Source organism: Felis catus, chromosome C1 (assembly GCF_018350175.1).
Source record: "Felis catus isolate Fca126 chromosome C1, F.catus_Fca126_mat1.0, whole genome shotgun sequence".
In the NCBI taxonomy this organism is placed as follows: Eukaryota; Metazoa; Chordata; class Mammalia; order Carnivora; family Felidae; genus Felis; species Felis catus.
In genome coordinates, this window is record NC_058375.1 from 11,377,283 (window position 1) to 11,388,524 (window position 11,242).

At 52.5% G+C, this 11,242-nt stretch overlaps 1 protein-coding gene across 2 annotated transcripts in view; it reads left to right on the forward strand.

Moving 5' to 3' along the window:
• Window positions 1-4,867: 4,867 nt before the first annotated feature.
• The window catches only part of PLEKHM2 (pleckstrin homology and RUN domain containing M2), a 35,679-nt gene continuing 29,304 nt past the window's right edge, over window positions 4,868-11,242 (forward strand). For both annotated transcript variants that reach the window (XM_023258162.2, XM_023258163.2), the window contains exon 1: window positions 4,868-5,590. In XM_023258162.2, coding sequence (XP_023113930.2) covers window positions 4,883-5,590 — 708 coding nt within the window. In that variant the 5' untranslated portion in view covers window positions 4,868-4,882. The remainder of the gene's footprint in view (window positions 5,591-11,242) is intronic.

Sequence of the window (11,242 nt, forward strand, 5' to 3'; positions counted from 1 at the left end):
ATGAAATCTTCAGGGGCACCTGGGGGTGAGCATCCAACTCTTTATTTTGGCTCGGGTCATGATTTCATGGTTTGTGAAACTGAGTCCCACTTCAGGCTCTGCACTGACAGCTTGGAGCCTGCTTGGAATTCTCTCTTTCCCTCTCTCTCTGCCCCTCCCCTGCTTATTTACCCAGTCCTAGATCTCTAGATCGTCTGCACTTGTGGGTGCCAGAGTTAAAGTATAGGAACCTGAGGCTTGCTGTGATGTACCCCCAGCCCCTCCTATCTCCCCTCTTAGGGACTCAGCTTCACAAGCCTGATGACCAAGGAAATACTTACTCCCTCCTCTGGAAACACGAATATATTTGCCTTGAGTTGAGGAGCCAGGGAGGAAATAGTCGCTTAAACCACCTTCTCCCCCACCAAGTTTTTATCTAAATTCCACTTAGTTTGGGGGCTCCTGGGTGGTTCCATCGGCTTAGCATCCAGCTTTGGCTCAGGTCATGATCTCATGGTTCGTGAGTTCGAGCTCCCCATCGGGCTCTGGGCTGACAGCTCATAGCCTGGAGTCTGCTTTGGATTCTGTGTCTCCCTCTCTCTCTGCCCCTCCCCTGCTCACGCTCTGGCTCTCTCTCTCTCTCTCTCTCTCTCTCTCTCTCTCTCTCAAAAATAAATAAATAAATAAATAAATAAATAAATAAATAAATAAATAAATCACATTCCAGTTAGTTCACATTCCAGTGTAATATTTATTTCAGGTGTAGAGTTTGATGATTCAGCGCTTCCAAACAACACCCAGTGTTCATCACAAATGCCCTCCTTAATACCCATCACCCATTTAACCCATCCATCCCCCTGCCCACCCCTGCTTTTTTAAAAAAAAAATTCTTAGAGAGAGCAAGCAGGGGAGGGGCAGAGAGAGAGGGAGACAGAATACCTAGCAGGCTCCATGTTGTCAGCCCAGAGCCTGAGGCGGGGTTCCAGGGCATGAACTGTGAGATCATGACCTGAGCTGAAATCAAAGTTAGACACTTAACTAACTGAGCCACCCACGTGTCCCCGTTTGTTTGTTTTAAATGAGCCAGTCCAATGGGGCACCTGGGTGGCTCTGTTGGTTAAGCTTCTGACTTCAGCTCGGGTGATGATCTCGTGGTGTGGTCCGTGAGTTTGAGCCCCGTGTCGGGCTCTGTGCTGACAGCTCAGAGCCTGGAGCCTGCTTCGGATTCTGTGTCCCTCTCTCTCTCTCTGCCCCAACCCGCCTCACGCTCTCTGTCTCTCAAAAATAAATAAACATTAAAAAAAACCCTTTTGTAAATGATCCAGTCCAATGACCTTTCAAGGCTGTGGCAGGATAAAGCTGCCGGACTTTTTTCCTCTCTTTTTCCTCTCGGAGGCAGCGCACATCTTTGGAAAGAAGAGTGAAGACGAGCTGGTGGCCAAGTCTGTGGGCTTTCTGTGATGTGCCTTCTTTCCCAACTTCATCCCTCGCCCGATGGATTGTGCAGTTGGGAGGTCAGGACGATATTTAAAAGAAGAAGAAGAAGAAAGTCATCTTTCCTGTGACACGGATTTGGAAACTAAGACAGAGTGATTTGCCCGAGGCCTTAGCATGAGTCAACTGAGCGTCTCAACTCCTCATGCCTCAGAGTCTCATGCACTTTCCACATGATCAGCAGTCTTGTGCAATAAATGAAGGAGCTTCAATGACTCCCTATAACAAGATTGATAGGCATCCTGGGGTATTTAATTTTTTTTTCTGAGTTTTTTTTTTTAAATGTTTATTTCTTTTTTAGAGAGATAGTGAGGGGTAGGGGAGGGGCAGAGAGAGAGAGAGGGAGACAGAGGATCCAAAATGGGCTCCGTGCTGACAGCAGAGAGCCTGAGCTGGGGCTCAAACTCACGAACCACAAGATCATCACATGAGCTGAAGTCAGATGTTTAATCAACTGAGCCACCCAGGTGCTCCTGCTTTTGTTTTCTTTAGATAATCTCTACACCCAACAGGGGGCTCGAACTCACAACCTCAAGATCAAGAGTCACATGCTGTACCTTTTGAGCAAGCCAGGTGCCCCCTTGTTGTTGTTTTTTTTTAATTTTTTTTAAATGTTTATTTATTTTTGAGACAGAGACAGAGTGCGAGTGGGGGAGGGGCAGAGAGAGAGGGAGACACAGAATCTGAAACAGGCTCCAGGCTCCGAGCAGTCAGCCCAGAGCCCGATGCGGGGCTCGAACCCACAAACCATGAGATCATGACCTGAGCCGAAGTCGGACGCTTAACCGACTGAGCCACCCAGGCGCCCCTGAGTTGCCTTGTTTTTGACAGGCAAGGGTGAATTCCATATTCGAGTTCTGGGCCTGGGGCAATTATCTGCGCGTGAACGCGCCCTCAGCCCCTTCCCGTTCCTGCAAGAAGTCTTGTAAGACTGAAATGTGCCTCTCTTCTCCCACCCGCTTACCCATGCAGACCTTCGGTAAGTTTCTAACGAATGTTGTAAGAAGTTGAATGTGACCATCCCCCAATGTATGAAGATGTAAACAACATGGCAGAAATGGCCATCACAGGTATATAGCCAAGCAATAAACACATCCGTGGAAGCCATCACGCAGCCATGCCCAAGCTGCGAGTAGCCATTTATAGGAAGGTGGCGTCCAGCAGATGATGCTGCCCAGAAGACGTCTTATTATTTAACAGCAGGGGAGAATCACAAAGTTAACTGGTTCCACTCTGGGCTCAGTGGATTCTCATGAGCCAGAGTTGGATCTGACAGGTCGGGAGCTCACCAAGGTTATTAGCCTGGTCATTCAAGCAGTTTCCCTCCTACTTGCCACCAACACATTTGGACACATGACTATTTCTTTCTTCATTCAAAGTAATGAGTCCTCTGTTCTCAGCCTTTTCTCTACCTGCCCAGCAACTGTAACGTCTTCTCCACCTGACATTCTATCTCAGCTCAGCTCCATGGAGACTGTTCTCGCCTGTTTTTCTGAGCTCAGGGCTAATAAGAAATGCCTTCAGCTGAGAGATTGACTTCTTTTCCAAAAGGGGTAGACCAAGCCCCTCCAGGATCACCTGCTAGAACAGTACGAAGAAATGTAAAGAGCACTTTGACTCAGGATGCGAACGGTTCCCATCATCTGTACAGGGGTTGTTGTGTGAGAATACAGGAGACGAATGTAGGTAAAGCACTTAGTTCAGCGCATGGCACGTAGTCAGTACTCATTACGCATCGTCATCATCGTCATTAGTATGAAGAACTCTTGACCTAGATCCTGAAGTGGTAATAGAATGCAGTTTCTCAAGTAGTTCTCTTTCATTTTCTTGACATGTAATTTTGTCCCCTTATTCAGTAACAGAAAAATCAATGGGCTCCTGGCTGGCTAGGTTGGTGGACCATGAGACTGTTGATCTCGGGGTTGTAAGTTCAAGCACCACGTTGGGGGTAGAGATGACTTAAAAATAAAACATTAAAGGGGTGCCTGGGTGGCTCAGTCGGTTAGGTGACTGGCTATGGCTCGGGTCATGATCTCACAGTTCGTGAGCTCGAGCCCCGTGTCGGGTTCTGTGCTGATAGCGTAGAACCTGGAGCCTGCTTCAGATTCTGTGTCTCCCTCTCTCTCTGTCCCTCCCCTGCTCGTTCTCTGTCTCTGTCTCTCAAAAATAAATAAAAACGTTAAAAAAATGGAAAAAGAATGAAATATTAAAACAAAAAACAAAAAGGCAACAACAAAACCATAACTACCACCATCTTGGATCTCTCCTGGGGAAACTGAGGGATGGAGAGGGAACTTTTGGTTGTGTATGGGGAGGGGTCCATTTAGGATAAGCTGTAGAATCAGTGTTTTGCATCTGTGCTGGGGAGACCAGGTTTGGGAGGCTGAGAAAGGTATGCCCGGACAAAGAGGGAAAATATAGGGAGCTGAAGTTGAGAATTGGGGTGTCTTCAAATAAAGAGGGTGCTGATCATTCCACAACATACAAATATCAAATCATTATGTTGTAGACCTGAAACTAATGTTATTTGTCAATTATATCTCAGTTTCATAAAGTGAAACAGAAAAGGATATAGATTGACTTTTTTTGTTTGAGAGAGAAGGAGAGAGAGCAAGCAAGCACAAGCAGGGAAGAGGGGCAGAGGGAGAGGAAGACAGACAATCCCAAGCAGGCTGCAAGCTCAGCATGGAGCCGGACACCGGGCATGATCCACGAGCCTGGGATCGTGACCCGAGCGGAAATCAAGAGTGGAACGTCAACCAGGTGCCCCAATATATTGACTTAAAAAAAAAGAAATGAAAAGAATGAAAAGGCGGGACTAATGGATGCATCAGGGTATGTTTATTTGGAGACCAAATGAGCTAAGTGAGCCAGGTAGGAGACTGAGAACTCTAAGTGTGGGTGGCTTTAAGAGATGGGGAATTGGGGGGATGAGGGGAATTGTTAGGGTGGGTTTCAGGGCTGAGGCAGTTGGGGCCCCCAGGGTATGCGACCCCACCGAAGGAGAGCTGGGATATGGGTAGCAATCAATGGGCTGTGGGTAAGAATCAGAGTGGGTGTTGGGACAGAAGGGGAAGTGCGGAGGGTGTGTTTTGTTGGTGGGGAGGAGCACCCGGGACCTGAAATGGCCTTAAAGTTTAGGACTGGGCGTGAGGGTGGGGAACTGAGGAGAGGGACTGGCTTCTAGGGGCGGGTGAGGGCCAGGGCAGCCAGAGAGGGCCAGAGGGTGAGGGTGGGGGTCTCTGGGTAGGTCGAGGTGGGGGTGCCCGGGTCTCCAGGCTGCCGGAAGCCAGGGGCCCTGGGTCTCTGGGGGGAAGGGGGAAGGGGGGGGGGTCTCACGACCCCGGGCATGGCAGGGGCCTCTGGGCCGAGGAAAGGGAGGGTCCAGGTGGGGTCTGTGGGCTGAGGGATGTCGCTGGCCGGAGGGGGCGGCTTGTCCGGATCCCTGAGATCTGTGGGGGGCTCCGCGGGCCCCGGCCGGAGGGGGTGGAGGGGCTCGGGGTCGCTGGGGAGGGCCGGGAGACCTGGGTCCGTGGGCCGGCAAGGGCAGGGCGGGGGGCCCAAGGTCTGCGGGGACCCGGGGGTCCCCGGGGTTAAGGGGCTCCCGCGGACCCTGGCCCGAGGGGCTGTGAGCCGACAAGGGCTGGGGCGCGGGGGCCCGGGGTCTGCGGGGGTCCCGGACGACCCCGGCCGGAGGGGCTGCGGGCCCGGGGACGGGGACGCGGGGTCCGGCGGGTCTCCGGGCGCGGGCGCCCCAGCCCGACCGCCGGCCTTGGCGCCGCCCCGCCTGACATCAGTTCCTGCCGCCGCCGCCGCCGTCGCCGCCGCCGCCGCCGCGCACAGCCCGCGGCCTCTTCCCCGCCGGCCGCGCTCCGGAGCCGCCTGGCCGCGGCGGAGCGAGGGGCCGGGCGAGGCGAGGGCCGGGCGGCGGGCGCCGGGCCCCGCGGCCGGCACGACGGAGCCCCCGCACGGCCGGCGGCAGCGGTTGGCGGCGGCCCCGGGCCCCCGGCGCGGGAAGCGGCGGCGGCGGGGCGGCGGCGGCGGGGGCGGCGGCGCCATGGAGCCGCGGGAGGTGAAGGACCGGATCCTGGAGAACATCTCGCTGTCGGTGAAGAAGGTGAGCGCGGCCCGGCCGACCCCCCGCCGCCACCCCCAGCCCCACGCCCCACCCCACCCCCAGCCCCACCTGCTCCCCTCCCCCCTCCGCGGGGCCGGGGGGTCCGTCCTGTCCCCGGGGGCTCGGGGACACCGCCCTGCCCCCTGAGCGACCCCGGGAGCCGCCGGGAGCCCCGGGCGGGTGCCGGGGAAGCGGGGGCCGCTCACGTGAGCGCCGCGGCCTCCCAGCTATTTTTAAAGAACAAAGTTGAGGTCAGCATCCCCCAGAGCTGCCACCGGCCGAGGGGCCCCTCCCTGCGTCACTCCGCGGGGCCGCGACACGCCGGTCCCCCTCCTCCCCCCCCCCCACGCCGCCCCGCAGCGCAGGTCTGCGGGGCCTCCCGGGGCTGGCACCTCGGGGCGCGGCGGCCGGGCATAAGCAGCCTCCGCTCCTCCGGGTTCTGGGTTCTGGGCGACGTTGCCTCCGGTCCTGGGAAGTTCCTTGCCTCGTCTTGCTCAAGGATGGCAGCGCGAAGAGGCTCGTTTCAGGGTTGGGCCCGAGGACCCCAAGTGCCAGGGGATTGCGGTTTGGAGGGTGACCCGCGGAACTTGGTGGCACGCACGGGCACCCTGCTGCGTGGGGGCTCCGTGCGGTAGACATCGTTGCCCAGGCTGCCCGCAGGAAAAAATACTACTTAGGAAGCCTATGTCACTGCCTGTGTGAGGAAGTCAGCAGGGTCCTGTCCTCTTAACACCAAACCTGAATTGACAGTCATTCGAAGAAGGTGGTTGGATTTTTTTCCCCCTAATTTGAGTTCCTGGCTCACCTGATAGTCTCGGAAACTAGGAATGATTTGGGGGGTTGGGGGGAGGAAAGGTTCGTTCATCAGATTATTTTAGTTCAACAAACCAAAATGAAGACAATTGATGAAATCAACGATTGTATTTAAATAGCTCCCCCCCCCCCATAAAGGACACTTAAATTCCTCAAAAGTAACATAGGTAAGCAATTTTACCTTTCGTGGAGATCGATGTGGCTTAAAAGAAAAGTGGATCCAAAGTGCTCTCACTGAAATGTTCCTCTAAAAGCACAACTGAAGGGAACATTGCAGACATCCAACAGAAGTTACATTTACTTTGCCCGAGCTTTGCTAATGCAGTCGGGGTATAGTTTTCGCTTACTCCAAGAGTGCGGGGTAAGCAAATACTTTATTAAAAAGCGATAGATCTTTCGTCACGGAAGACAAAGGAAGACCTTTGGGGTTTCTTTTTTTTTTTTTGAAAAAAAAAATTTTTTTTAATGTGTATTTATTTGAGAGACAGAGCATGAACGGGGGAGGGTCAGAGAGAGAGGGTGATACAGAATCCAAAGCAGGCTCCAGGCTCCGAGCTGTCAGCACAGAGCCCCGACATGGGGCTCCAACTCACAGACCGGGAGCTCGTGACCTGAGCAGAAGCCGGAAGCTCAACCAACTGGGCCACCCGGCGCCCCGACCTTTGGGGTTTCTAACCTAATCTGGGCCTCTGTGGCTTCTGGTGGGCCAAGCGCTCGGTCTCTGGATTTCCAACAAACGAATGGGGGAAGTCCTGGGTAGAAAGGGGGCCGGCATGGACCCTGTCACTTGTGTGGCATGGAGATTCACTCTGTGAATCAGGCTGCCGTCCATGAAGGAGGTGGGTGCACTTGTTGAGATTCTTGTTCCTGTACGCGTTGGACGAGCGCGTTTTATTGAGCCGTGACGCATGCCCGAAGATGGAAGACCCACACTAGAAACTGGAAAGCCAACCAAAGGCGTGACTAGCATCACAGTTAAGAACGTGGGTTCTGGAGTGGGGCTGTCTGGGTTGAACCCCTGGCCTGCCTATGAGTAACCGTCTAACCTTAGGTATGTTCCTTGACCTCTCCATGCCTCATTTTTCTCATCTATAAAGCAGGGATAAAGTTAGGGTTGTTGTGACGAGAATATCTATAGAATGAGAGCGTATCTACAGAGTGGTTAGCAGGGCGCTCAAGCCAGTCTTAGTAAGCTGTCTTAGCCTGTTTGGGCTGCTATAGCAAATTACCATAGACTGGGTGGCTTATAGACAACAGAAATTTCTTTGTCACAGTTCCGGATGCTGGAAGCCTGAAAACGTGGCTGCGTTCTGGTGAGGGCCCCCTTCCAATCGCGGGGTGCTCACTTCTCCCTGTGTCCCCACGTGGGGGAAGCCGAAGGGAGCTGGGTCTCTGTTATTAGGGCATTAATCCCCTGCGTGAGGGCTCGTGACCTCAGCACCTCCCAAAGGTCCCGCAAAATGGGCTTGCTGATCCTTTTATAAGGATGTTGCATGAAACAAATGAGATGTGTATTTCTGCAAAAAAGATCCGTTGTGTATTACTATGTTTGCAGAGGGCATTGTAGAACTTTTTATCGAAATAGAGCATACCTACAGAAAATAGCATGTACTTACACTCCTAAGGGTGCATCTGAATGAGTTCTCACAACGTGAACATATCCACATATGCAGCACCTAGATCGAGAAACAGAGTATAACCATCATCCAGAAGCCCCGCCCCCCTTTTTCCCCTCCCAGAAGCTACACCTCCAGGTGTAGCCACTGTCCCCAAGCAGTATTGTCGAGTTCAGTTCTTCTGACACCTAGGTTTCATGGTCAAGAATATGCACTGTCATACTGACAGTGACATAGCTGTTATCCTGCCTGGATCCAGGGGAACCTGTGTTTTGATATGAAGGCAGGGTTTCTGGGGGTTAGAGAGAATTCCAGAGTTTAACGGCGCAGTTAAAGGAAAATAGTAACAATGAAAAGCAAGCTCCACATGTTCTGGAAAGGGAGAGAAGGCAGAAACATCCCCAGTGCAGATAATAAAGCCTGCAGTTGCTGATTCGTTAATGGAGAGATGTCCGAGTCAAAGACAGAGTTGGCATTTTGAATTGGCATGTGGTTCTACTAGATAGCATCTACTCCAGGGGAGGGAAGGCAGTGGTTTCCATGAGAGTTTTGTTTTGTTTTTGAGAAGCCTGAGTGTCTGATGCGTACATGTGCAGCGTGAGTGAGAAGCAGCCTCTGTCCCCCAACAGTCTGTGCGTTGGTTGGTCTGGGTTTGAGTTCTGGCTTTGGCACTGACCTCCTTGACCCTGGCAAATTATCAGACCTCCAGGAGCCTCAGCAGTCAGGACTCCCCCAGAGTGTTGTCATGAGAATTAAATCACAGGAGATAATACACTTCAATCACTGAGCACAATACATGGCTCATGACAAGGCCTACCTAAAATATTAGCTACCCTTACCACTAGCAGGTGTCTATGTGAGCGCTGCAGTTCGCTCCCGTGGGATTTGCCGTCAGAGTCTCGGACTACGCTTCTGTTTCTTCCCGCCCGGGGTGTGTCAAACTTTTTCATAAAATGCCAGGTAGTAAATATTTTCAGCCCACGTGGTCTTTGTTGCAACTACTCAGCGCTGCCCTTGTAGTTCAAAAGCAACCACAGACAATCCGTCCGTATATGAGAGTAGCTCGATAAACCTTTATTTGCCAGAGCAGGCTGTGTGCGTGCGCACGTAGAAAGCCTTCCTCAGGGTAGGCTAGGGGTCGCTTTTGGAGCAATCGGTGGGACCGGCCCTACAGTTAATCAGATCTCGATTGTAACTGTGTTTCTGTGTGTTACACCAGGCCCGTGGAATGAGTATGGACATTCGTAGATCCCAACATGTGTCCATGTATTTGGTTTTTCAAAAATATTTACTGGGTGTCCCCCAGAAGTCCCCAGGGTCCCAGGCCCTAGGAGGGTAGCAGGGAGCAAGGCAGACAAGATCCATGGAGTGGATACTTCTCCGAGAGAGGCAAGTTGATGATTCAATAGACAAACCATTGCAAAGAGGATTCCAGGTCGTGATTAGTGGTCTGAAGGCATTGGGCAGGATACAGAATTGGCAGTGGAATTTGCCGTAGAGGAGGTGACCGGAGAAGACTGACCTAAGGAGGTGATGTCGCATCCAATAAGGGACACTGACTAGGGTAAGAGAATGAGAGAGCATTCTAAGAAAATGAACAGTTGTTGGTTTTTTTTTTTTTTGTTTTTTTCAACGTTTTTTATTTATTTTTGGGACAGAGAGAGACAGAGCATGAACGGGGGAGGGGCAAAGAGAGAGGGAGACACAGAATCGGAAACAGGCTCCAGGCTCCGAGCCATCAGCCCAGAGCCTGATGTGGGGCTCGAACTCACGGACCGCGAGATCGTGACCTGGCTGAAGTCGGACGCTTAACCGACTGCGCCACCCAGGCGCCCCGAACAGTTGTTTTTAATAAGCACAAAAAGAGGGGTCCCTGGTTGGCTCAGTTGGTTAAGCATCTGGATTTCAGCCCAGGTCATGATCTTTCGGTTCGTGGGATCGAGCCCCATGTGGGGCCCTGCACTGAGAGCACAGAGCCTGCTTGGGATTCTCTCGCTCTCTCTGCGCTTCCCCTGCTTGCACTCTCTCTCAAACTAAATAAACTTTTAAAACACACAAAGAGCTCAGAAATATGTAAAAGAAAAAGTAAGTGGCCCCCGTTCTCTGTCTCCTCAGCCTCAATTCTGCTTTCCTTAAACAGGGTGAATAAATGGACTTTAACAAAGTAACCTTCCAGGGAATGAACACTCCTGGGCGATCCCAACTTTCCCTCATCTGGGACCACATAGGTCTCCCGCCCACCTCAGTTTGGGCACACACGCTGTCCCTCCGATTTAGGTCCCGAGTGAGGTTGTGTTTCTGGTCGGGCACCGCGAGCAGGGGTCTCCCAGCCCGGGGCCTAGCCCGGGTGCAGCTGAAAGGCTGGCGAGGGTGGTGGGCTTTTTCTCCCCAGTTTCCCCCCCGCTTCAAATGGGTTAGATGTGCCAGCACGTTAAAAATTAGCTAGGGCAGCTGATTTCTAGAGAGGTCCTTGTATTTAGATACATGTGGGAGGTATACTGACCATTGGGTTTCAATCAATAGTTTTGTTCTCTCAGGCTTCGTGGAAAAACTCTTAAGAGTTTAAAAATCTGAAGGGTTCTGAAAATCCCCAGTGACCTGAGTCGCTGGGGCAGAGATCTAAATAAAATAGTATCCACACACACATTTTATAAACTGAAGTGCTCGGGGTCGGGCTGCTTCGCCTGCCTCTTCCCCTGCGTGTGTCCTGATGTTGGCAGTAGCTGTTCTGGGCTCCTTTCCTCTCTCCCAGGACGGAGGCTATCCAGGGAGGGACCCGCAGGCCCCCAAGCAGGAACCACAGAAGCATGCACCCGACCCTTTGAGTGACCCCACCCAGACCCAGCACTAGATGCTGGGACGGCCTTTTCTGAGCCCCGCCCATCCAGTGTTTTGTTTTTTTTTTTTTTTATTTGAGTAATCTCTACACCCAACACGGGGCTCGAACTCACCACCCCAAGATCAAGAGTTGCATGGTCTTTTGACTGAGCTAGCCAGGTGCCCCTTTGCCCATCCAGTTTTTTTTTTTTTGTTTGTTTATATTTATTTGTTTTTGAGAGAGAGAGAGAGAACAAATGGGGGAGGGGCAGAGAGAGAGGGAAACAGGATCCAAAGCAGGCCCTGCATTGACAGCAGAGAGCCAGATGTGGGGCTCAAACCCACCAACCACAAGATCATGACCTGAGCCGAAGTGGGACACCCAACTGACTGAGCCACCCAGGTG